Source organism: Brachypodium distachyon, chromosome 4, assembly GCF_000005505.3.
Source record: "Brachypodium distachyon strain Bd21 chromosome 4, Brachypodium_distachyon_v3.0, whole genome shotgun sequence".
NCBI lineage: Eukaryota > Viridiplantae > Streptophyta > Magnoliopsida > Poales > Poaceae > Brachypodium > Brachypodium distachyon.
This window is the reverse complement of record NC_016134.3, coordinates 13,571,336-13,596,716: the sequence shown is the minus strand read 5'-3', so window position 1 is coordinate 13,596,716 and position 25,381 is coordinate 13,571,336. Positions and strand designations below refer to the sequence as shown.

General features: G+C 45.5%; 2 protein-coding genes and 1 non-coding gene across 10 annotated transcripts; 2 read left to right on the top strand and 1 right to left on the bottom strand.

Annotated features, from left to right (window-relative positions):
- Positions 1 to 2,263: 2,263 nt before the first annotated feature.
- On the bottom strand, positions 2,264 to 14,021 carry LOC100840241. Its single transcript, XR_002959996.1, has 4 exons — positions 13,934 to 14,021; positions 8,418 to 8,473; positions 2,601 to 3,898; positions 2,264 to 2,497 (listed from the first exon to the last, which is right to left on the bottom strand). It is a non-coding gene; the product is annotated as an uncharacterized LOC100840241 (transcript).
- Positions 10,249 to 12,972, top strand: LOC100839627 (protein ELF4-LIKE 4). Of its 4 annotated transcripts, none has more exons than XM_010239228.3 (3): positions 10,527 to 11,643; positions 11,858 to 11,880; positions 12,160 to 12,972. In XM_010239228.3, exon 3 carries the CDS (start codon positions 12,240 to 12,242, stop codon positions 12,654 to 12,656), a length of 417 nt encoding a protein of 138 aa, XP_010237530.1. In that variant the 5' UTR covers positions 10,527 to 11,643; positions 11,858 to 11,880; positions 12,160 to 12,239; the 3' UTR covers positions 12,657 to 12,972. The 4 variants fall into 4 exon arrangements, with proteins under 4 accessions (XP_010237529.1, XP_010237530.1, XP_024310238.1 ...); XM_024454470.1 differs by having other exon boundaries at positions 10,529 to 11,643; positions 11,719 to 11,880; XM_010239227.3 differs by lacking the exons at positions 10,527 to 11,643; positions 11,858 to 11,880 and adding an exon at positions 10,249 to 10,499.
- A 5,563-nt stretch (positions 14,022 to 19,584) lies between the features above and the next one.
- Positions 19,585 to 25,209, top strand: LOC100839326 (E3 ubiquitin-protein ligase RBBP6). 5 transcript variants are annotated; one of them, XM_014902683.2, is made up of 14 exons: positions 19,585 to 19,811; positions 19,914 to 20,028; positions 20,111 to 20,293; positions 21,085 to 21,131; positions 21,208 to 21,307; positions 21,426 to 21,532; positions 22,175 to 22,318; positions 22,406 to 22,684; positions 22,760 to 22,807; positions 22,891 to 22,937; positions 23,058 to 23,136; positions 23,229 to 23,421; positions 23,542 to 23,669; positions 24,179 to 24,316. In XM_014902683.2, exons 1-13 carry the CDS (start codon positions 19,652 to 19,654, stop codon positions 23,666 to 23,668), a joined length of 1,629 nt encoding a protein of 542 aa, XP_014758169.1. In that variant the 5' UTR covers positions 19,585 to 19,651; the 3' UTR covers position 23,669; positions 24,179 to 24,316. The 5 variants fall into 5 exon arrangements, with proteins under 5 accessions (XP_014758169.1, XP_014758166.1, XP_024310236.1 ...); XM_014902680.2 differs by having other exon boundaries at positions 19,588 to 19,811; positions 23,232 to 23,421; positions 23,542 to 23,664; positions 24,179 to 25,209; XM_010239224.3 differs by having other exon boundaries at positions 19,589 to 19,811; positions 23,542 to 23,664; positions 24,179 to 25,209.
- The last annotated feature ends 172 nt before the right edge of the window (positions 25,210 to 25,381 follow it).

The following is a 25,381-nucleotide window of genomic DNA, read 5'->3' as shown; positions in this document are numbered from 1 at the left end:
CCATACCGGTTCATGCAGTTGGGATTGGCACGGAAGCCGCAGAGCGCGGCCGCCTTGCCGGCCAGAGCGGCTCTCGCGCACCGCAGCGCGCTCTGCCTGACCATCTGGGTGAATGCCAATGGCGTGATGATGAAACCCCACGCCAAGCCGCAGTCGTCGTCATGGAATCCGGATGTGCGGCCGGCGGATTCCATGGCCCCTGTACGGATGAGAGAGTCGCCGAAGTAGACGCAGTAGCCGGAGGTCCGCCCAGTCCAGGAGATGAGAGAGTCGCCGGAGTCGCCTTGTGTCTAGGCAGCCAGCCCAGTCCGCGTCAGAGTAGGCGATCAGCTCGGTGGAGGCGGAGGCCCTCAGCTGGAGACCGAGCTGGGTTGTCCCACGGACGTAGCGCAGGATGCGCTTGACCATGGCGAGGTGCACGTCACGAGGAGCGTGCATTTGAAGACACGCCTGCTGGACTGGATAGGCAAGGTCCGGCCGGGTCATGGTCAGGTACTGTAAAGCACCGACCATGCTGCGGTACGCTGAGGGATCCTCCAGAGGTGCGCCGTCGGCGGAGGAGAGCTTGCCGTGCGTGTCGACGGGAGTAGATGCCGGCTTGCATTGGAGCATGCCAGCTCGATCCAGCAGCTCCGTGGCGTAGCGCTGCTGACTGAGGAAGAAGCCATGCGGTGACCGGGTCACTTGCATGCCGAGGAAGTAGTGGAGGGCACCCATGTCCTTCATGGCAAACTCGGCGTGGAGCTGCTGCGTGACGTGCTCGAGGAAGGCCGGCGAAGAGGCGGTGAGGACGATGTCGTCGACGTAGAGCAGGAGGTAGCACGTGTCGTTGCTCCGCCTGAGGACGAACAGCGAGTTGTCCGCGCGGGAGGAGACGAAGCCGATGGAGCGGACGTACGCTGCGAAGCGCTGGAACCAGGCACGCGGCGCCTGCTTGAGGCCGTACAGCGACTTGTCGAGGTAGCAGACGTGCTCCGGGCGGGAGGTGTCGACGAAGCCGGTGGGCTGGCGACAGTAGACGTGTTCCTGCAGCACAACCGTTAGCCAGCCTGGGCATATGCAACATTTCATACAGCACCAAAATACGGGCTCAACATGTCCCAACAGAAGGGTACAATACTAGGATAAAAAGAACTTTTCCTTGGTGCCAATTTTGATCATATTTGGTGCAATGCACGTCTGCTAGCTACTTATTTCTCGAAAACAAAATGTGGTGAGTGTATTTGGAAGAAGAATTGTTTTCCATTATCATTATGCAGGGATCATGGTAGTGTGCAAGAGGCTTCTCGATTTTGCTGTTAACTAAGGTTGCTTGCGTCTAAACATTTAACATGCTAATAGTATTTCTAGATAGTTTCCATCAAATACTATTTTTTGTTGGCATTTTGGTGTGGAAAATGGAGCCATTCACCTCACTGCGACAGCCTTCACCATCTTTAATATAATCTGAAATCAAGCCCGAAATAAGCAAAATCATCTCAGTAGCCTAACAGGGCAAGGTGAACAACTACCAAGTGCTGCAAAAGCAAATGGAAAAGAAAGAAAACTTGATGGCATCGTAGTACATTTAGTCCTGGACTAAAAGGGGGACAATTTAAATTAGTGGCCCACTAAAAAAAAGCATTGTTCTTTGTCAACTAATTTTTTCAGCAACATCCCTCTTAAGTCTAAACGCTGCCATGACAGGATATACAAATGCAAAAGAGCAGCAAGTAGGTCCTAATAAAATAAAAATATCGCTAATCAACCTCTGATTGGCTACCAGCTCCAGCAGAAAACTTTAGATCATTTGAGCATCAGTTCTTGCCATCAGAAAATTAGACTCCATCAGTTTTTCAACTCTAGAAACATAAGAAACGAGGATTGGCAGACTCGAGTTGACAACGATTCACTTAAATGATAAGAATAGTGCTAAATTTTGATTGTCATTTTGTAACCAGTCCATCAATCAATGTTTACTAGCATATAAAAACGAGAATAGTATGCAGACAAGCTGAAGTCCGAAAATCGATAGGATATCAGTGGAATGCTAGACAAAAACTAGTTGGTAGACTTTTGTAAAGGCCTTATGACTGTCTATTTCAGATCATGTTCAGTTTGTTGCCAGACCAAAAAAATTCTAAAAGGAGATTGCATAAATATTGACACTTTAGGATTACTGTAGTTTTGACCGTTAAATAAAACAACTACCAAGATTTGCAACATGCCAAGAGATTCGTCATGAAAAATAAATTCTCAATACATACTTGTATAAAAAGGAATGAAACATTTAATTGGTTGGCGAATTGGATTAGTGTATAACACATGGACTTGAGTGTAGCAGAAGAACTAGCATATGTTTTTTATTTATTTAAAAAAGAGAGGGTATTGGCAAACCCTAGCCAACACTGGTGCACCACGTGCATGAAACAAGGGATACCAGCCTCGTTATTGAACTTGCTCTTCATCTTGCACGGACCAACTTGGTGCTTCCTTTCTGAATAGTATTCCTCTGCTCCTACAAGCACATGATGCAAAAGTTAATACCAAGCCCAAAACAAAATAATTGACGGTAGGGAGAAACAGTGTATAAAGAAAACAAAGTAGATACGCCTACATACCACTGATTACGAATGCAGCAGCTGAAGATGTAGTGGACCAGGTTACTAGGTCCCGGTGCACGGCCATACAGGCTGCAACTATCAACTGCCGGTGACAAGCTGCCACTGCTGAGGTTGTACTGCCCAAGATAGCGTGGCCCTGAACAAGGGTAGACAACATTGGCCCCCTTCACTGTATGCAGAATCTTAGAGGAGACACTTATGGTCCTTTCATTAAGGAACAAGGTATTGCCTCCGATGTCTTCGATTGGGATAAACCTTTGCAGCACAAGGTCTGCGAGTTTGCAAACTAAAACTTCCTCCAACCGAAACAAATGATTGTGGCCACAAAGCACCAGGATCTCCGAACCACATTCTACCAGACCGTAAGGATAGACGAGTTTGTGTGCGGGGATTGTGGCGATCACCTTGGGCTGTTGCAGCACATATCCTGCAGCCGTCCTATCCTGCAGCACAGGTGGGTCAACCTGGAGAACCTGGTGTATCTTTTCGCCACACGAGCTGGGAGTCTGCAGCATATAGAGCTTGCCCTGGAATGAGAATGGTGGATACCCTCTTGGGCATTCCCAGCCTGACAGAGTCCATTGCCGGTCCATGGCGGTAGCGAAGGCTACACGCCTCACCTCATGAAGTGCAAGCATGCCTGTCATGGTTCCAGCAGCGTTAAAGGAAACAGAAGCAGAGACGATTATCGCGAGCCTTCTGATCCTGTAGGCTGCAGGACAGCTGAACAGCAGTGGGTACAGCTGCGGGAGGAGGGGCCCTAGGGGTGGGAGCTCGGTCACGTCGCCGGTGAACGGGTTGACGAGGCGGACGGCGCCTTCCTGGTCCGGATCCCGCAGCAGAAGGAGAAGCCCCTCGACGGAATCGATGGCGCAGTGGTCGCCGAGGAGCGGGATCCAGACGCGGACCAAGGTCCCCGTGTCGAGGTTGAGGAAGCGAGCTTGGCCGGCGAGGTCGGGGTGGCCGGGGTGGAGGCAGTGGCCCTCGGGGAGCATCATCCAGCGGCGCGGGTGGAAGCGCGGGTCGGCGACGCCGCGGCCGCGGGGGGAGGCAGTGCCGGACCGCCAGCCGGTGCAGACGGCTCGGAAGCAAGCGCGACGCCACCACGCCGATCAGATCTTCAGGCAGCGAAGCCCAGCGAGATACGGGCTCCCACCTGGTGTGGCGGCGGCGCCTCCGTCTGGGTGTGATGCCCCCGCAGCCCCGCGATGGAGGTGACGACATCTCCAGCCCTTGTTCGCAGATCTCATCCACCGAGAAACCAAGCGTCCTCCACTCGCCGCCGCCTTTCGTTGCTGTGCGGGGATACGCCGCGTCGCCGCCGCCGTTTTGGGATGGAGGCACAACCGTATAAGGTGCTCAGTACATTTGCAGAATGGCCCTTAAAGGAACCTAAAATTATACTAACTTCTTTCATCCTGTATAATTTCAACAAAAGTCCGGAAACAAAAGAAGAAAGCTAGAGCTGCAGATTGCTGATCTTCAAAATACACCGAAGAATTTATGACTTGATGCTGAAGATGATATGATAAATCTTATACGGCACATTGTTGCTGGTCTGAATAAGCGAATAATGAATGTTGTTGTTGCTTACCTAGTTGTTTAAGTTTTGAATATGCAACCTGTGTGCCATAGTCATTTCTAGTTGATTTATCTTCTGCTTCGACAATTTTAATGTATTGTATGTGTGGACAAGTTTATGTATTCCCGGTTTGACGTACCGTCTGTTTTGGTTAGATGTTCTTCGTCTTTCAAAATGTTTTACCAATGTTTGGTTATTTCACTTGTTGAAATGTTATAACAAGTTGGCGCTTTGCTCAAACAAGGTCACATGGGATCACTATAACTCATTTTTACATGAACTAATGTTGGTCAACACCGGTGCTATACCAGTGCTAAGAACTCTTAGAAGCGGTTCTAAACCTTGGAGCACCACGGTGCTAAGAAATTTTTCTTAGAACCGAATCAACTAGTTGCGCCGATTCTAAGAAGGGCGTTGACAATTGGTGGACCCTAGCGCAGCCACGTGCCTCGCTGCCGGTAGCGGCCGGAGGAGGAGACCTACTGGAGGAGGGGAGGCAGTGAGCACGATGCCGCCGGTAGCAGCCGGAGGAGGAGACCTACTGGAGGAGGGGAGGCGGCGGGCACGATGCCCCCGGTAGAGGCCGGAGGAGGGGAGGCCGCGCCGCCGGTAGAGGCCGGGAAGAGGAGTAGGCGGTTGCGGTGGGGACGAGGAGGAGGATTGGAATCTGCAGTTGAGGTAATTACAAGATTTGGGGATCTTGCTGTAGGGGGAGAAGAGAGATTTGGGGATCTTGCTGTACGGGGAGAAGAGAAACACGAACATGAGGGGAAGCGACCAGAGGTGAATGTGGAGGAGGACGTGAGCTCGCGCCAAGTCGCTGAAGTCGACGGACGCGCGGCGGCCTCCTCCTGCGGGCACGGAGATGAAGGGGGCGAAGGACAAGTAGAGCGCCGCCAGCGCTGCGAAGTACGGCGGCGTAGCGGTTCCGAGCGGTGCCTCGCCGTTGGCCGCGCCTCTGCTTCCCCGCACTCCGGCCGCTCGAGCTCTCCATTTCCGACCGTCCCCCTCGTGGGGTCAACATGCTGCTCATGGGTCCCTCAAACCGAGGCTAGTAAAAATTGCACGTTGCACCTGTTTTGGTTTTCTTAGACTCGGTTATAGTTTTCCATCCAGGCGTGGCTCACATTGGCCTTGCTGTTAAGAGCATGGCCAGTGTTGGTCAACACCGGTGCTATACCGGTGCTAAGAACTCTTAGAAGCTGTTCTAACCCTTGGGGCACCGCTATGCTAAGAAAATTTTCTTAGAACCGAATCAACTAGTTGCGCCGATTCTAAGAAGGGCGTTGACAATTGGTGGACCCAGCCGCAGCCACGTGCCTCGTTGCCGGTAGCGGCCGGAGGAGGAGACCTACTGGAGGAGGGGAGGCGGCGAGCACGACGCCGCCGGGAGCAGCCGGAGGAGGAGACCTACTGGAGGAGGGGAGGCGGCGGGCACGACGCCGCCGGTAGCGGCCGGAGGAGGAGACCTACTGGAGGAGGGGAGGCGGCGGGCACGACGCCGCCGGTAGCGGCCGGAGGAGGAGACCTACTGGAGGAGGGTAGGCCGCGCCTCCGGTAAGAAGAGTAGGCGGTTGCGGTGGGGACGAGGAGGAGGATTGGAATCTGTAGTTGAGGTAATTACAAGATTTGGGGATCTTGTTGTAGGGGGAGAAGAGAGATTTGGGGATCTTGCTGTACGGGGAGAAGAGAAACACGAACATGAGGGGAAGCGGCCGGAGGTGAACGTGGAGGAGGACGCGCGTGAGCTCTCGCCAAGTCGGTGAAGTCGACGGACACGCGGCGGCCTCCTCCTGCTGGCACGGAAACGAAGGGGGTGAAGGACAGGTAGACCGCTGCCAGCGCCGCGAAGTCCGGCGGCGTAGCGGTTCCGAGCTGTGCCTCGCCGTTGGCCTCGCCTCTGCTTCCCCGCACTCCGGCCGCCCGAGCTCTCCGTTTCCGACCGTCCCCACCCCCACCTGCGCAGATATGGGCGACAGGGGGCGATGCCGTTTTTGGAGCCATTCGAGCCGAGAGGTTTCTGGAAAAGTGGAGATGGAAGCTCGCGGGGTCAAGATGCTGCTCGTGGGTCCCTCAAACCGAGGCTAGTAAAAATTGCACGTTGCACCTGCTTTGGTCTTCTTAGACTCGGTTCTAGTTTTCCATCCAGTGGCTCACATTGGCCTTGCTCTAAAGGAACCTTAAATTATATTAAGGTTTTGTGTAATTTTTTTCCTTTCATACTTAACATTGTTCATTCGGTTCGTACTAATAGATTATAGGAAAAATAGAAAACAATTTCTTTGTTGCCTCTATCGAAGAAAAAATAAAATAATTAAACATCCAATGAGACCTCATTTTTTGAATTCATATAGGAGAACGAGCTAAGGAACAACACCTTGTACGCCGAACGGGAAGAGAAGATCCCATCTGACTTCCACTTGGCATCCTAAATTTTCATATTCTTATTGAAATATTTTGCATTCCCTACATGTGAAACGGGCTGGTGGCTCACTATTCTCAGGGAGTCAGGATGCTCAGCCGAACACTTGGGATTGTTCATGGAGGTTGGTCGCCTACATGTCCTTGCGTGGCAAGGAACGATTTGGCTATGCTAAAGGGATTTGCTTATTTGTCCTGAGATTAAGTGTAATCAAAGGCCTTTCGAACAATGTAATTCAATAAAAGAGCTAGGATTTTTGGCACGAGCTACACCGTGTTGAGCCAAAGTCAAGGTGAATCCGAGAAGCAAAGTGGCCGCGTTAATTTGGGGTTGGACCGACTTTGATTTAGCCACAAACAGAAACAGATGGCACGATCCTGCACTGCTCAACAGAGATTAATGGAGACGGAAGATGGAGCAACCAAAGGGGACAAGTTGAGGGCACATTCGTTTTGAAGGATTCGTAAATGGTTTCTACATGATTTCAACCCTTGGATTTTTTCTGATGTGTAGCATTCGTTTTATAAGAATGGACATTCTAGATTTCTAAGAAATGTATCCAAATTAGCCTAATTTCTAAGAATTCTAAGAATTAGGTGAGACCTCGTTTAAAATCCTTATGGATTGGAATGTGTATAGCATTCCATTCGTCTAAATTTCCTATTCCTATGATTTCTAAATCCTGCGAACTGAACAAGCCCTGATGAGCTTTTTTTCATTTGGGTAACGGACACGCCGAGGGCTCCTTTGATTCAAAGGAAATTCTTACGATTTCTGGAGGATTTGGAACCTTTGGAAAATTTCCTTTGTTGATTATTTGATTCATGGAAATAGAATCCTTAGGAATATTTCCTATGGATTCATTTGCACTATATTTTGTAGAAAAACTTCCATCAACTCAAACCTCTTTTTATAAGTCTTTTGTTTTTCCTGCGGTGTGTCAAACACACTTGATGCCAATTCCTATAGTCTTTTATTGCTATAGGATTCATGAGTACGTGCCACTCTAATCCTGTGTTTTTCCTATTCCTGTATTTTAGAAATCCTATGAATCAAAGAGGCCCTGAGGCTTAGGGCACGTTACGGATGTCCTGCCCACATGGGCCACAGGGAGGGAGGTTAAGATGTGGTGATCTGTTGTTTCGAAGAACAAGCAAATTTTGTGAAAATATTAATGGCCGGCTACGATTGATGGTCAAGGGTGTGTCGGAGGCAAGCAAGAAGCACACATTAGAAAAACAGAGAGGGCATTGCTTTTGTACAGTGAAGTTTTTCTATTTCTTTTTACGAGTCTAGAAACCTATAGTATAGATAGTTTATTTTTTTAGTGATAAGTTTGTTTCATTTTTCTTTTCTTTTTTAAGAAGACGTTCCATGAGTCCCATCTTCTATAAGCATTAGTATGTGAATACCCATGTGTGGTGACGTGATCGGACGTGTAAATTGCGATGCAATCAGTATTTCTTAAAACGAAAATAATTCATGATTTTCTATGATGTTACAAATCGCTTTCGCTTCAAAGCTATCTACAACTAAATATGGAACAGAAGAAGGTTAAAATGGTTCAACTTAAAAGTAACTAAATGGGACTATTGAACATGGCAATAATTAAGCGAAATTATTATGACACACTTATCTTAGCGAGTAAATAGAATCGGAAGAGTTTTAAAACATGCCATTTTTTTTAAGAAGACGTTTCATGACTCTGGTCTTCTAAACAACAGTACGTGAATACTCGCGTGTGGTGATGTGCTCGGATGTGTACGTTACGATGTGGAGTAATACGTATTTCTCAAAACAAAAATAATACCTGATTCTCCGTGGCGTGGCGTTACAACTCGCTTCGCTTCGAAGATGTCTATACAACTAAACATGGAATGGAAGAAGGTTAAAGAGAAAAGTCTGTTTCAAACCTTGAACTTGTAGATCAAGTCAAAACAACCTCATATTCTTAATTGCTGAATTTCAAACCCTGACTTTAACAATCCCAGTTAATCCCGGCGGTTATTCCTTGCAAACCCGTTTGTCTATTTGGGATGGTGATGTGACAGGATTAAAATGCCTTGGCCCCACCTGTCACCCCAGCATGACAAAAAATTCCAAAATCATAAGGCGAGCTGAGAGAAAGAGGAGTTGCAGCCATTTTGTCGAGCAATTGGAGGGCACCAGCTGTGTCCATTGGCCGCGGCACCGGCGTGCTCGACCACCCAACCCTGCTACTGGAGGATGAGGCTCAACAAGCTGCCGCTCTAGACCGTGGCCACAACTCTGCTCCCCTCTGAGGCTCTGACGACGTCCAGGTCCCCGCCACGGGCGGGATCGCCACCGAGTTACATCTCTAAAAGGCCGACCTCGACCGCGTCACGACGAAGCCATCCCTCTTCGGAAACCGGTCGGCCAGGCTCAAGGTGGCGGGGCGGCGCCGTACCATGTGCGGGGTCAACTCCGGCTGGTAATATACCCACGCCCCAGCCTCACCCTTTGTCATCATACCTTCTCCCATCTTTCTTGGCTCCGTCGTTTCTCCCCAGCAAGTCAATCTCTCAGAAGCTGCAAAAGATTTGGTTGAGTAATTTGTAGCACTTGGACTTGATGACTTGGTGTTTACTGGATCGAGCGGACGGACCTAGCTGTGGCGGCGACCAAGTCGCCATCTTCCGCGGGCGGTGTACTCCCTACTCCGGGTCGATCCCTGGCGGCGGCGTGCGACATGCTCTGCACAGACACGGACTCCAAGGATGTGCGCGCGTGGCGGGGCCGGCGCGAGTTCGTCGGGTTCCACGGCGGCGGCAGCGTCCTCGTCAAGGCCATCCTCATCTGCAAACCCCAACGACGGCCGCATCTTCACGGGTCACCATGACGGCAAGGTCCGCGTTTGGCTCGCCAACCCATCTTCCTCCTTCGGGGCTGGCAGCCACGTACACTACAAGCGCGGGCCAGCACGCCGCGGACCGCTCGGAGTGTCGCGATCACGATGCGGGAGGTCTTGGGGCGGCTCCGCCGGCTTCCCTCGCCGCTCTTCTCTCGTTCGGTTGCATGTCCTCTAGATGGTGGGCTTTAATCGATAGGTGGGCTGTCATGACAGATGGGGCCATGCATTTTATCCCAGCCACGTCATCATCCCGAATAAGCAAACGGGTTTACAAGAAAAATCCGTCAGGATTAACCGGGATTGTAAGGTAAGGGTTTGAAATTCATGGATTAAGAAGATGAGGTTATTTTCAGATTTTGTCTATGAGTTCAATGTTTGAAACAGACTTTTCTCAAGGTTAAATTGGTTCAACTTTAAAGTAATTAAACGGGACTACCGAACATGGCAACAATTTATCAAAATTATTAAGACACACACTTATCTTCGCGAGTAAATAGAGACAGAAGAATGTTAAAATGTGCCATTTTTAGAGGCACCGGTTGTACAGGGATCAACAATCTGTGGAACAACAATATTTATTACGAAAAAAATCTGACGACACTGACTCAGACGTGCTTGAACCAACATACTAAATGAATTCTCCATTCATTACAAAACAACACAGACTGACCCCCGGGTCAAATTGACCAGCCGAAAACAACATTTATTCCAGTTGACGCCACATTTTTCTTCCTTTGTCTAGAGAGGAATCCGAAGCATTTTTCTTTGTTCCTCGGCCAGCACAGCTGAGGGCAGAGAAGACAGAGGAACCGGTTACCCACCTGGCTTGTCCTCCTCTGTTCTGTTGGCCAGGCAGAGCTCCTCTTCCCCAGGCAGAGGCAACCTCCCGGAATAAATTCAGCCCATCCCTCACTCGTCTGACCGCTCTTCTCCTCCTGTACACTCTCCTTTCCCCCACCCACACGCCACAGCACACCCTCTCCTCCAGGCTACGGAATGCTCTCCCAGATTTGCTCCAAGGTATGTCTATGGAATCTGGATGCATCTGTTGAACTCTGGTGCCCATGTGGTGAAAGATCATGAAGATTCGATCATGGTAGGGCAGGAGGAATAGGGCACGGAAGAAGGAAGATGATTGTTTTATTATTATTATTATTAGCACTATTATTATATGCAGATACATACTTGCTCATCATACGTATCGATCTCCATGTCCTCGTGTTTGCGTGTCCATATCCGGCAATGAAGTTTCCCTTTTTTGTTTTGTTTTGGGTGGTAAACGAGGTTTTTCTGAGTTTTCTTTTTCTGTACTGTACTACTGTCTGTACAGTACCAGGAAGCTAGCATCAGATCAGTTCCGATTTGGATAGAATCATCTCGGAGTGCCCCTGATCCAGCTGCTAAGATATCAGCAATCTTGGGCTGTGGGTTACTAATAAAGAACCCCACCTTTGTTTAATCCTGGGGGAGTTTGTCAGTCTGGTTAATTCCCAATCCTGGCACCACTGCCACAAGAAGTTCCCATGATTTCATCTCATGAGAAGTTCCAATCTTTCTTCAGGGGATTTTGTTCCTTCCTTCCATGAGAGTGCAGCCGTGTAGGCAGGTGAGGTGGGGATTTTTCTGCAGTCACCACTCTTCTGTAAATCCTCGTCATGTCCCTATCTAGCTTGTTTGGAGTAATCCAGCTTGTTCTCTTTTTTTATCTGCTGCTTTCAGTTCCCACTCTTGGCATTATTATCCCCACAGGAGTAGGCCCCCCTGGTGGCAAAGATTGGATTATGGGCTGATTAGTAATCTTGTTTTGGTGCATGGCAAATGTGGGCAGAAAGCAACACAGGGAGAGGAGGGGGGCAAGCAGTAGGCGACTCCCATATCTTTATGGAATTGGGCCAGCTTTTGGTCATTAGAAAAGTTTTGCTTGTCCTCCCATCTTTTCTTCTATTCTTTTCTTCTCCCATCTCATCTCTGGGGCTCTGGTTCTGTGTGTAGAAAGAGAGCACAATACTAGGTGGGCATGGAGATGGCCATGATTTCTTCGCCTCCTCCTCTCTCTCCAAACACTTCCCAATAGATTCCATCCCCCCTCTCTATCATCCTGGGTATCCACCCCCTTTCCCTCTTCTTAATTGCAAAGGTTTCTGCACGATAACATTTGTTTGGGGTAAGTCCGATAGAATCCTTCCCTTCTTTTTATGTTGCTTTTCTCACTCCTCTCCCCTCCCTCTTCCTATTTAAGTTCTCCAGTGCCATGCCAACAATGGTGACTGCTGACTAGTTGTAGTACCACAACCAACTTGCTTCTGAAACCAGTAGATAGGAGTCTTCAGCCTGCTTCTGCTGCCCCTCCCTGATGCTTGCAATTTTTTCCTTCCTAGGAGGAGATTGAAATTTGAAAGAGGTGAGCCAATCAACCCCCCTGAAATTTCGCCTCTTGTTATCCAGGTCCAGTTCTTGGATTTCACCTCCAAAGCCTCTGCTTGGATTGTACTACTAGTACTGTACTGTGTTGTATATTTGTACCTGCGCATTGAATCTTTGTGCTAGATGTTCTTGAAGAGCCTTTATCTCCTTCTCCCCGTACAAGCAACCCAATCCCCACATAAATGCAAAGTTTCCAAGTAGTATCTTTTGATTTCTTCAAATACCAAGTTTGTTTAATCACTCTGCTGAATTTCAGGACTCCATCTAGCTAAGCTCTGAAGAGCCCGTGAGAGCCAGGCAAAGAAGAAGAAGGAGAAGAATCAAGAGTTGTTACAGATGGAAGGGGAGAGCTTCTCTGGGATGGGGATGGGGATGGGGATGAATGGCGTTGGGGGGCAGCAAGGGGTGGACGGGAAGCTGATCCAGACGTTCCACAAGAGCTTCGTGCAGGTGCAGAGCATCCTGGACCAGAACCGGATGCTCATCAGCGAGATCAACCAGAACCACGAGTCCAGGGCGCCCGACTCCCTCACCCGCAACGTCGGACTCATCCGGGAGCTCAACAACAACATCCGCCGCGTCGTCGGCCTCTACGCCGACCTCTCCGCATCCTTCGCGCACCACGGCGGCGGCCACGGCGGCGCCGCAGCCTCCTCCGACGCCGACTCCTCCGGCACCCTCCGCTCCTCCGCCGCCGCCGCCGCAGCAGCAGCAGCAGCAGCCGCCGGGCACAAGCGCCTCCGGCCCGCCTAGCTAGGTGGCTCCTTCTTCGCCATGGATGGATCCGTGTGTTGCTGCTGATGAGGTGGTGTTGTTACTAGGCTAGTTCTTCCTTCCTGAGTTCCTCCCTTGCTGAATTTCTCCTTTGCTGCGGGCGTTTCTGTTTCTGTTCCCTTCCTTCCTGATGATGATGAGAAAAAGAGAGAAAGAGAGGAATTTTATGTAGAAGCTGATGAGAAAGAAACAACGTTGTAGAAGCAGCAGCACTAGTTCTTTTGACAAATGACAATCTATCTGCACTCATGTTTCTTCAGCCTTTGTTATTACTCCTGCTTGTAGAATCTGTTTATTAGTATTTCCCTTTCCCCTGGCTGATTGATTTCTGCTCTTGGTAGTTCATCACTGTGGAGATTTTGAATCCTCAAGATCCTCTTGAGTTGGTACCACTATTTTCTTTAGGGGAAGATTTTTAAAATACTGTTTCCCTTGGAAAGGGAATGGAATGGACCATGTGAGCCTGAAATTCCTCCATGTACTGATGCAAAGTGCAAAGCTTTTACAGCTTTTTACCAAAATCCATCTGCTGCTGCTGCTCCTCATCCCCTGTCATTTTTCCCTTTCTGAAATTTCCATGAGTTATGATGAAAAGCTTGATGACCAAACCACTTTGCATCTACTACCGGTTTCTACTGCCACTTTGCTCACTGACCTCTTTTTGAGATGCTTTGCTCACTCACACCTGAGTAAGTTGGTGGTGCTGGGAATGTAGATAAGGTTCTCCACTCTTTTGTGCATGCCAAAGCCAAAGGAGAGAGCAAAAAAAAGGAAGGAAGAACACTGGGTTGGTTCTTTCTTTGTAGTGGGCATCTGCAAGATGCTGGACAGCATCAGCAGCAGGAGGACTGAGAGAAAGAAAGCTTCAATAATTATTTGTCTGCCAATCATGGCCAGAATCTTATTTGTGAGCGTGGTGTTGTGTGAATTGGCACCTTTTTTTGGGTTCCTGATCTAAGTGTGTGAGCCTTTTTGACCACTGATTTGGCCTGCTGAACAGTATCAATGGGTCCCCATTTGTTCTCTCCCTACGGTCCTAAACATGGTTTCAAGAAATTAAAGAAACACAAGGAATCACAATGTAGGGAAACACAAGAGAGAAAAGACATCTTCTTGTGCTAGATAACCAATTGAAAAATCATGTTGCACTTGGCATATTTGAGCATAACTAACATCATGCCTGATCTCAAAATGGGCACTTGTAAAAATAGAACAGCTAAGATGGAATGAGCTAGAGCAGCAACAGAATATCTTACCAGAACTATGTAAGCACAGTGTGCCCATTTCATGGAGGACAAGCTGTGTTCTGCTGTGATTGGTAGCCCGCTTCAAATGCTTATCTAGAGCTAGGGGATCTTCTGTTCCCTTTCTCCATCAACCTCTTGATAGGATCCAGAGAGCCCAGACAAGCTACACCCACTCAAAGACAAACACATCAGTTTTGGGATCACAGTTGTGGGAACTGGCCAAATTCTGTGGGTCCCACCCACAAACTCTCTACAATCCACATGGCTGGTTAGTTGCTTAATCGTCAGTACAAACATATATGGTGTGCTAATAAGGCTTGAACATGGAACAGCCTGATTTTCAGTAAAAGATTAGGATTTTTCTGTCAGTTCAAGTCATTTTTGTTAACATTTTCGAAAATAGAAGTATGGACTGTGGATGAACAGTGGGAACAGTACAAGTTAATACAGTTCCACTTTAGGTCAATTAGTACGGAGTATATTGTAGTGAGAATGCAGAAATTGTCTTGTATTGGCAGTAACAGAGATTCTTACAGATGTTGCCAGAGATGGTGCATGTGGGCAGATTCAGTGCAACTGTTTGTTGCGTGATCAGTAAGGTAAACAGTTGTTTACTCCAGCTTGCATGTGAATAAATGAGTCACTGTCATAGGTGTACTGTTAAGGCCTCTTTCATTATTATTTTCGAAAATCCTATTTGTTTTTTTAAGAGAACCTCTTTTATTCACAGGATTATAGAGCAAAGAAATAGGAAAACACAAAATTGGAATGCAAACAGATGGTTAAAAAAATACAAAAATAAATAAATATGGCTATTTGATTTACAGGGAAAACACAGTAAGCCTATTAAACACGGTCAAATCAAAGTCAAACCACATGAAAAACTATTAATTCGAATCTCGTTATGCCACTAAATACCCTCCTCTTGTTCTTCATACATAGAATTTTAAAATTAAGTTTCATTGGATTGTAAACTCGATTCTTGTTCTGGCATGATAGAAGTCAAAAGTTTCGGCTCCTTTTCATACCCTGGAGAGTTTATGTGAACAAATGGAGTTCCGTTTCACACTGGTACAAGAATTCCAATCAGCACAGAAATATAAAGCAGCTGTGTCACATGGAGTCCTTGTTGCCAAGACATTTAAAGCCAGCAATAACATTGGATACTGCTGTATCAGACCAATACCAATCAAAATAAATAATCATATTCACATAGCAGAAGGGTTGACAATTTAATCTTCCTTTTTTTCTGATGAATGAAAGGAACATGTACAATGAAGTGAAGTTCTAAACTCATCATCAAATAAATAAAAGAAGATGAGTCTTATAGTATAGTATGTGTGGATAGCAACTGTTATTATAGTCTGCACTAGTTAATGATTCCACCACTGAAACTTGTGGGGGATTAGGTGGTGTTCCAGCAGATCTGATACTCTTACCAGCTGATTGACTCCACTACACCGAAAATCGGATACATCATCAGCAATTATGTTATGCCCTGTAGTAGGTATGTGATGGAGCTGTTGGATTTCGGCAAAAATAATTGGGACAGGATAGGACCACCTCAGACTAAGGGAGAAGTGTTTATTGCTTGGCAGGAGGGCCATTGATTAGTGCAATGATAGGGGGTGTTAATTAGGGTTATCCTGTACCATTAACTTATTATGATGTGCTTTGATATTGGAAGTATCCACTTTCATCCAAAAATCTAGAGAAAAGGGCTCTCCTTTTCATTTTCCTTAAAAGTATACCCCAAGGATGCCTGTCCCTCCACCTTAGGGCGCATGAGCATCAGAGAACTTTTACGATGTATACAAACCAACCATTTGTTTGTTCAAGAGAGGCGTGGACACAGATCACTCTTTTTTTTTCTGGAAGGTTTTTCTAATGTCAATAGCTTCCAGATTTTGCTTTATTAATCAGACCCAAAGTATGCTAAGTACAAAATACTTAAGTCTACTAATCTAATTAATCTGAACTGAGCTGACCCTCTTTGTGGTTCTTCAGTCCTCATCCTAATGGATTGACTCTGTCTTAAACCATCAGCAAATTTCCTTATCTATTCACAAGTTGAAATTCCATCATTATCAATTTATCAGGCAACTCCATAAATTGTGCACCAATCAATAACGCATCCTTTCGAGTTCAACTTTTAATCTTTCTCACATGTAGCCAATCACACAAGTCCACATAACTGCAGGAGGCACAGACGCTTATCTGTTTCGAAAACGATGTGGAAGAGGGGAGTGGTACTAATCCTCAATCCAGGTTTGATTAAGCCGGAGCTTACGATGCAGACATTCAATCAACATCACATAGTACATCCAGTGCATGCAATAATTTCCCCAACTAAGTACAAAAAGGTATGCTGTTTTTTTTACCGAGGCCAAGCATGTTTAGCAAATCTTGAAACTGTCAAAAGTTCCACTGCAACTACAAGGTGGCAAAACTTTGGATGCGTGTGCTTTTAAGAATCAGGAGGCGGTTTAGCTGTTAATTATCTCTATAAACTAACAATGTCAGGACCACAAAAAGCCCCGCAAGAGATAGAAAAAAAATGCTACCACTTCTGGGTCCAGGCATGATGCAGCAGGCAGCAGCAGCAGTACTAAAAAGGCACAAAAAGAGCCAGAGAATCTGTGATCTTTCGCTCTTGAACTCTGGACTTGGCCAAATTGCAATGCGATTGCTCCTTTCTAAAAGACTCGGACAAATGGTGCTAGTAGCTAGTTTCTGTACAGCAAAAAGAAAAGAAGAAGAGGAGTGAGGTCTCTTTCCTTAAAGCAACAGCATCAAAGCCCTTTTCTGCCGTTCTGATGCTTGTTTAAGCCGTCATTGTAGAACAAACACGTTTTTTTTCTTTTCGAAAAGGGGTTCTTCCCGGCCTCTGCATCGAAACGATGCACACAGCCAATTTTATTGCAAAGTTATATCATCTTAGTACACAAATTAAGGATCACACAAAGTTGAAACAAAAATAAGCCAACTAAAGCAAAGATCCTAAAAAAAAATTCTATGCATCTTGCAATCTAGCAACAGGCCGCCAGCCAGCCAGGTTGGAGATATCCGAGCGGCCGTCTCCAACCGCGTGCACCCAGAAGCCGAAAGCTCCCGCTTGTCCACAGGGAGGAGGAGTGACCAAAGGCGGATTAAGGCGGTGGCCCTGAAGATAACCTGCAAAAAGTGAATAGCTCTGGACCAATTAAAATAACATCATTACGACAATTCCAAATAGTCCAACAGACAGTAGACACTCCCACCCGTATGTGAGCCTTAGTCTTTTTGTCAATCCCATTTAACCAATTTCCAAACATATTAGAAATATTGGTAGGGGGCGGCAAATTAAAAGCAAAAATAATAATTCGCCACACAAGTTGGGCATATGGACAAGAGATAAATAAATGATGAATGGACTCCTCAACGTCGCGAAAACAACATTTCATATATCCCGTCCAGTTCCTTTTAGCCAGATTATCTTTCGTAAGCAACACTTTTTGGTCAAGAAACTACATAAAAATCCTAACTTTGAGAGGGATTTTTAATTTCCAAAGATAATTATGCGAGAAACCTATAGCTATTCATCATAACTCTATACATGGATTTAACCGAAAACCCTCAGAGAGGGTTAGCTTCCACCAAAATCTTTCATGTGTGGTGGATAGATTAACCATCATTAATCGCTGGACTAAGTGCAACCAAGATGTCCACTTATTGCCAGCAAGAAGTCGTCTGAACTCGACGTTCAGAGGGACCGTTGCTAAAACATTGGCAACAAGAACATCTTTCCATTGCACGATTGCACGATGTTAAATAATAATGCAGAACAAACACGTGGTGCTGTGATAAAAACTTGACTCTTTTTCTGCTAAACCACTCGCTCCTTCTGCACTGTGATAACTTGTAAAGCTTCAAACTCGGATTGAAGGAAATGAGTGGCAATATGAAAACCATGATGTTTGGATTATAATGACCTTTTGGCAGTCTCTGCTTGAAATAACAGCTGTCGTCCCTTGATTCTCCAGTGCCTGCCTGCCTGTACCCAGCTCTGACAGAATTTGCTGGTCGGATTCCTGGCTCTTCTCGTCACTTCTTCAGATGCCTCACAAGGCACACAACAACAGTTTACAGCACAGTGAAATACACTATACAGAAGGCCCCAGCTGCAGATGAAAGCCAGAGATGCCTCTCCCTGCTCATCTGGGTGCTCCTCTGCAGTGATCTATCTCATTCTTGACCTCGCCAGTTCGCCAAAGCGAGCGACTTCAGCTAGCAGTAGTTCTATGAGTTACTGCAGATAAATGCTTTGTCTCAAACTGCAAAGCCAGAGTGAATTACTAGTAGAAGTACTAGGAGTGAATTTGGTGGTGCATGGTACAGGTAATTAAGAACTCGAGTACATTCAGAATCAAGATCTCCAGGAGTAAATACTTGGCATCAGATCCAGTGGCTGTACTGGCAGGTTCTGTTACCAGTGCTGAATGAATGCAGTACCAGGGAGATTTGAACTGTTTCAGCCCCGGCACAAGGACAAGGACCACCAGGACATGATAGCGGATAGTACCTAGGCACTGCAAATATATATATGATCCAGTGTGACATATGGCCATTTATTTATTGCTAGATCTTCATGATAGAGATTTCATGGGAGGGAAGACAGCACAGTTATTGTACAGTGTCTCTGAATATTGATTTGCTGAAATGTTCAAACTGCAGCAACTAGAAACAAATAGGTTTTGCTTCAGGGTCAAAACTGTTGCAGTAAATTGTGTTGGTAAATTCAGTATAAAGGGTCCCTGATTGAAGGTAAGAAGCAGGTATGGACAAATATATATGGTTACAGTTCATGACCAATCACCCATGACAAGCAAGCTATTCCATCCGATTCGACGACTGAATAATGGCGCCATCATTCGGAACTTATGGAGCTTATGCAGCCACGGGGATCTACCGATGGAATTAGACAGGAAAACAGGAGAGGAATATACGTCTAGACTCTATATTTGGAGGTTACATCTGCAGCCACTAAACCTTGATGCTAGTCCAAATAGCCTCTGTCAAACTGTCAACTGTTCAAGGTGATCTCATACTTGCAGCGAAATCATATCCGACATTTTAGATCCTGTCTGGAATATCTGTATGTATTTTTTTTTGAGGGCACCTCAAGAGGGGCAGGGTTCCGGCATTTCATTATAAAAGAAATAGAGAAAACCGGACAAAAACCAGATACAAGAGTACGAAGTGCCTAACAGTTAACAGGATGAACGACATATATGTAAATTTTGTGGATGGATCGGTATTTAGTTCTTCGTGCTTGAACTAAATAAATCCAGTCCATAAAATTTACGCATCTTCCAAAAAAGGCTTTATAGGTTTACTTCGGATGATTGAAGCTGTATTAACAACGGATTGATATTAGCACAGATGCGTGGGGAAATCACAACCAAATTGCCAAATTGGGCATGATCTACAAGCATTTATCTGCTGTTTCACTGAACTTTCCAAAAAGAACTTCAATGGTTTTGAAGTCTAGTTGCAAAGATCTAGAACTCCCTCCATTCAATCCGGGCCGCCTATGTTCGATCTGACGGTTAAGAAGTGCCCACGTGGTTCTTAGCAGCAGTTGAGAACCGCGATTTTAATTCCATTTTAATTTTTTCTTCTTCTTCCTCCGATCCCTTCCTTCTCTCTCTATCCCACCTCGACGGCGTCGAGCGCGACGGCGGAGCCATGTCCGTGCGCTTCCGCTACCGGAGCTCCCCTCGCTTCGAGACCCTCGATCTCGGCGGCGCTGTCTCCGTCTCCGTCCGCGACCTCCGCGCCCGCATCCTCGGCCCCGCGCTCCGCCGCCACTCCGGCCTCCTCATCTCCGACGCCGCCACCAACCGCAGTACGCCATGCTCCCCTGCACTCTCTATCCCTCACTGCGCGCCTGCAGCTCGCCCAACTCCTTCGATTTGGCTCATTTTTTGGGGGTTTTTCTTCCCCGCAGCTCTGGACGACGACGCGCTGCTCATCCCCGCCGGCTCCGACCTCGTCGTCAAGCGCGTGCCCATCGAATCCGTCGATGGCGGAGGGTACTCGTGGCCGGCTCCTCCTGAGAAGACGTGGGTAGCTAGGAAGAGCTGCTATTTATGCTGGAACCTGGTGTGGGTTCGACGTTTTAATGCTGTGTTTGGTTGTGAGCAGGGCTGAGGAGCAGCCTGGCTGTGGCCACGGTAATCGAGGCGACGGCATTGCGCTGTTGCCACCTGCTTCGCACAAATTTGATGATACCAGCAAAGCGCTTTGCCCTGGTGTAGAGGTAGACTTATCAGAATCATATCCATATGCTGATGATGGTGACAAACTAGCACGAAGTTCTGAGAAAAGGTAAAATTCAGACCTGTTTTATCTGTGTTAGTCTGGTAAACTGTTATCATCATTCTGTATATGTTTAGTTTTACTTGAGAGGCCCCGGTGCACAAACATGGCGATGCTTGTCCTTGCTTCTGAATATGTAACAGATTGGCTCGAGCAATTCTATGAATGTAACAAACTGCAGTAGGTGGACAGGGGACTTGTCACTTGTGTTCACATGGTCAGTTGCTTGTAGAGGCAAATATTGGGATCGAGTTACACAGCTGATACTGCTTCTCTGGAGGAGATTTGTCTTGTTCTGATTATTTTTTTACCCATAATGAACACCTTCTAGGAATGGTTTCAGTCGTTTATGACCTGCCACCTATCTAGGTATAGATGGTTGTCGTGCCAAACTCTTAGATAGTGTTTTACTATACTGCTATGTAGTTTCTAGTATATTGCTCATACTTCTTGTTTGACTTGTAGTTATTAGCTGTATGCTTCAGATTTGTGATTGCTTGTTGTTGTTCAAGCATCGTTGAACAAATCCTGCATGTTCTGAATAGGGACCATATTTTATGAGTAGCTGTCCCCTGTACACATTAAGAGGTGCCACTATAGGAAAAATTACATACCATTCTATCTTCTCTAGTGCTACTATATGCCACCAGGGGTCGCTAGATTCTAGAATTCACATGAAAAGGATTTAAAGTAACCACATGTCCTTCAACAGATTATTTTATGTCCATGATGCATCCGTTCGTACAAGATTTTACTATGTTTAATTATTTACTGATATGCTCTGATATGTCTTGTCCAAGATATCTGAACATTGAAGGAAGTGGCCTTAGTGAGGCCATGCCCAAAGGTGAATAAGCAGTTTCATTTTGTTAGAACTTCCTAAACCATTACTGAAAACATTTCTTTTTGTTACTGGATGGCAGAAATTGTTGTGGATAACTCTACTGAAGTACTTGGTTTGGAAGAAGGAAAAAGGGAAATTGAAACAAGTTCCAAGGCTAGGGAACTTGAAAAGATGGAACAGTAATATATTCCTTTCTCCACATAAAATGTTCCATATCTTTTACTAAGTTCTTGCACAAAATTTGGAAGTTATGTATTTATGAATTTAACATTATATGATCTTTCTTGCTTATCTTAGGAGAACCAACATGGATTCACCAGCAGAATTGAGATGCTTCCTTTGTGAAACCATATTTGAAGATGCTGTGATGATGACATGTTGCCGGCATAATTTTTGCAACAGATGTAAGGCATTTGAGGAACTATACTATCTCTCGCTGTTGTTTAAGAGACCATCCTCTTGAACAAAACTATGAACTGTATTTGAGCACCATATTCATCATGGTCATAAAAGGAACCTTCCAAAGTTCCTTTTATGTTATTATCCTGCAGCGAGCCTTGCTCTGACACAGAACCCCTCCATTACCATGCTCCTAATCTTGACATTGATTTTAACTTGATTTGTCCTGTTAATACTTTTGTATGTATTTGCAGACATGGTGTTTCACACTGATTAAAATATCAAAAAAATGTATGATCCAGTGCAGTGCATCTGAATACTGATTCCAATTACATGTAGATGTCTGAGCTTCTTCATATGGTCTCGGCAGAGTGCGGTGATCTCTTAGTAGCATGCTGCATGTATTTGCCACTCCCAGTACATGCTGGCTCCCTGTAGCATTATCATAGTGAATTTTGTTTGAACTGTTAGGTAAATATTGCTGACCCAGAGTTTTATAATTTTCTCAGACCCTGATTATAGAGGTCCGTCCCTAGCGCCTACAGGATATACATATCATATTTGCTGATAACAGAGAATAGCACATTATAAATTTCTATTTTACCCTGTTGTATTGAAATATTTAAATTATTTTTTTGGTGCTGCAGGCATAATTTCTGCTTTGGCGGAGATTAAAAAATGTCCAAAGTGTTCATCCACAAGGTGCACCACTAATGATCTGTTACCGAATTTGTCACTACGTAAAGCCATTGAACATTTTCTTGATGACCCAGGACGTATGTATGCACCTGGTAAGTGGAACTCTCACTACCTTCTTCAGAAGATTTTCTTACCTTCCTAACCACTGTTGAATACACATTTCTTGTCTGTAAGCTCAGATGTAGAATCATGTATAGAAGCAAATGAGTCATCATGTGCCCTGTCAATTCACCAACAAGAACAAAAGTTGCCATGTTCTCCATCGGTCACTGGAAAAGATTTCAATCAGACCATGTCACCCGTGAAGCAGGTTAAAAAAAGCTCCAGTATCAAGATCCGTCTGGATGGAAATAAACCAACTGAAGCAGTTTCAGCACTCCCCCAAGAAGCACCTAGAAATGTTGATTTTCAAAGTGCAAGCTCCTCAAAGATGTACCAGAATATTGCACAAGAGAGCGGTATGTTCTTGCCAATTGCTATTACTTATCTTTTTAGTACCTGGGGTTTTGTTTTTATTATTTTACATTTCTCAGAAGTTTTGCATACTGTTGAAGCCAAATCATTCAGGATGAATTCTTGGGGTATTCACGATTTCCTTTAGGTCAGTATTTGTCATTTGCTTATCAGAGTTCACCGCAGTCAACGTCCAATTTGTTTTCTTCAGACGCAGATGGAAATCGGTTTGCAGCGCCAGTGACAAGGGACAGAAAGGTGCAATATATTTTCTTCTTGCTTTCAAGCTTCAATGATTTGATACGAGTTTGATGCCGTTTTTTTTTCTAATTCGCTTAACAATATTGCCATAAAGTTCCTTTTTTTTGGGATAAACAGGGCGGACGAACTTGTTACCGGTGTGGGTCTCCAAACCACCTGATCAGATATTGTCCAGTTGCATCAAATGAACAAGCAGGTAATTAGTTCCGTTGAGCATATCATGCTTCGTACCTTCTACTCGTTCTTTTAATTTCCCTTTACATATTCTTCATTGTTCCTTACATACAGAAGATAGCACGTTCCACGGGGATGCATATGGTCCACCTAATTGGCAGGGATCCATGTTTCACCCTCTTCAGCCCTATGCAAATAGTTATGGGACACCTGGGGTCATTCCATTTGATCCTGGAGTTGTCCCAGCCTCACCTTTCGGAGTTCCTTCATACATGCCACCATTTTATGGACGCATGCAGAATCCATAGTAAGCTACCTCTTTCCTTTCTATGGTATTTGTCTGAGATGCTGCTTTTAATAACAGCAGTTTTACCAATCATACCGAGCTTAACTGTTAATCATTTTGACCCCTGAATGACATTTCCAGTGCTTTTATGGGGATGAGGGGTATGCCATCTCCAGTGCTACCTGTTTTACAGCAATCTCATACAGGATTGGGTATTCACGATAATGTTAAGAGTCAGGAAACTCCAAGTGAAAGGGGAGGAAGGTAAGGTAACAATGAGTATATTGGTATTTGCATGCAACTATAAGTTTATGTAAATTAGGCATGGTTGTTTACAGCTTTTATATGTTGCTTGTGATGCAGCGCATGCCCAAACTCCCAAGTGACAGTGTAATTTTAAACTAATTCAATTTGCCTTGTCTTTTCCTCACTGGAAAATTTAACTTTGACTGGTAAATTGGTAACGTGCCTATCATATTAATAGGAGTTGCTTAAGACAGAAGTTTGCCTTTTTCACTCTGCCATTTCCCTTTTTTGTCAGACTACTAGATTTCGTAGTAAGTGTTGTACATTGATGGTTTATTTTATTTTAGCTTTTATGTCTGGATTGCATTAAGCCATGTATCTTGCGCCACGTGGTGTTGGCACAAAACTGTAATACCCATGGTTTTCATTTAGATGTCCACAATGGATGTAGAGCTCCCAAGCTTGCTATAGGATTTGCCTTTATGTCTTTTTGGTTCAGCTAATTTGGAACTATGTGGGCTTATTTATGTAGGGAGTATGATTGTGATACTATTTCGGAAGATTATCCTGATGATGATGGTAGAAGATCACATAAGCTATACCCAACAGAAAAGAATTCTGATAGGTACTATGATGTCGGTAGCACCAATGTTAAAAAAAGGCACCGCAAGGATAAGTATTGTAGCCCTACCCGTGAGAAGCGAACTTATTCATCAGAACAAGAATTAGTTGATCAGAAACATTCAGTGGAATTTGGTTCATGTGGAAGAGAAAGGACAAATCATTACTGTAAGCAATCTGCTTCTGAATGGCATGGCATCCCTGACAACTCTATCCAGGACTCTAAACAGAGGAGCAAGCAGCATGATAGAAGCGCTTCTGGAAGAAGAGATGAAAGTGGGAGGAAATTCAGAAGTGACTACAGTGATTATAGTCGTCATCAAAGTTGTAAAGAAAAGATCCACGCAGATAAGGCTGATGATGGGCACAAATCGAGTAAGAATACATATGGGCATAAACATCGGGTCCAGGAAACTGACTACAAACGTGATAGCAAGGTAACGATAACCAGCCAGAGTTCCAGACATGGCACAACAAAAGTCGGTTCTTCTAATGGCCACCTAGGAAGAGACCGGGTGATGGGAGATGGTCGTCACGGTGATGACGAAAGTGATCACTACCGTCACAAGAGAAAGGGAAGGCATTAACAAATCTAGGTGAAGGTTTGTCTGTGCTTCATTTGGTGCAAGCGAAAGAAAGAGTCCGTATGAATAAAACATCTTACAGTGTCAACCATGTATCAGGATTTTTGCTTATTCTGAAATTTAACAGTCGTGTTATTAGCTGTAAATCTTGTGAAGAGTGATTGCCAGGTGTAGTTCAACTTATTTTCTTACTCCCTGCCACAAATATGTAAGTGTAAGAGTTGTATGGTGTTGACAGACAACTGATTCTGTTTAAGAGCTCACCATGCTTGCCACGCTGTAAGAGTGGGATGTTGTTGATGTACATAATAACATGGAAACTTCAGTCATTTATTGGGAATTGTTGTTCACTTGGTGATATGAATTGACCCTGACCATCTGGTTATCTACCATTGAACACAAGTGGACCCATAGAAAGGGATCGTCGCTACAGTGTTAATAACAACTTGTGCAGATGTTCTCTGCCTTATCCACGCCTGGTAGGTTGTGCTACAAAACAAGCAGAGGAGAGAGGGGATTCGAGAAGGAAC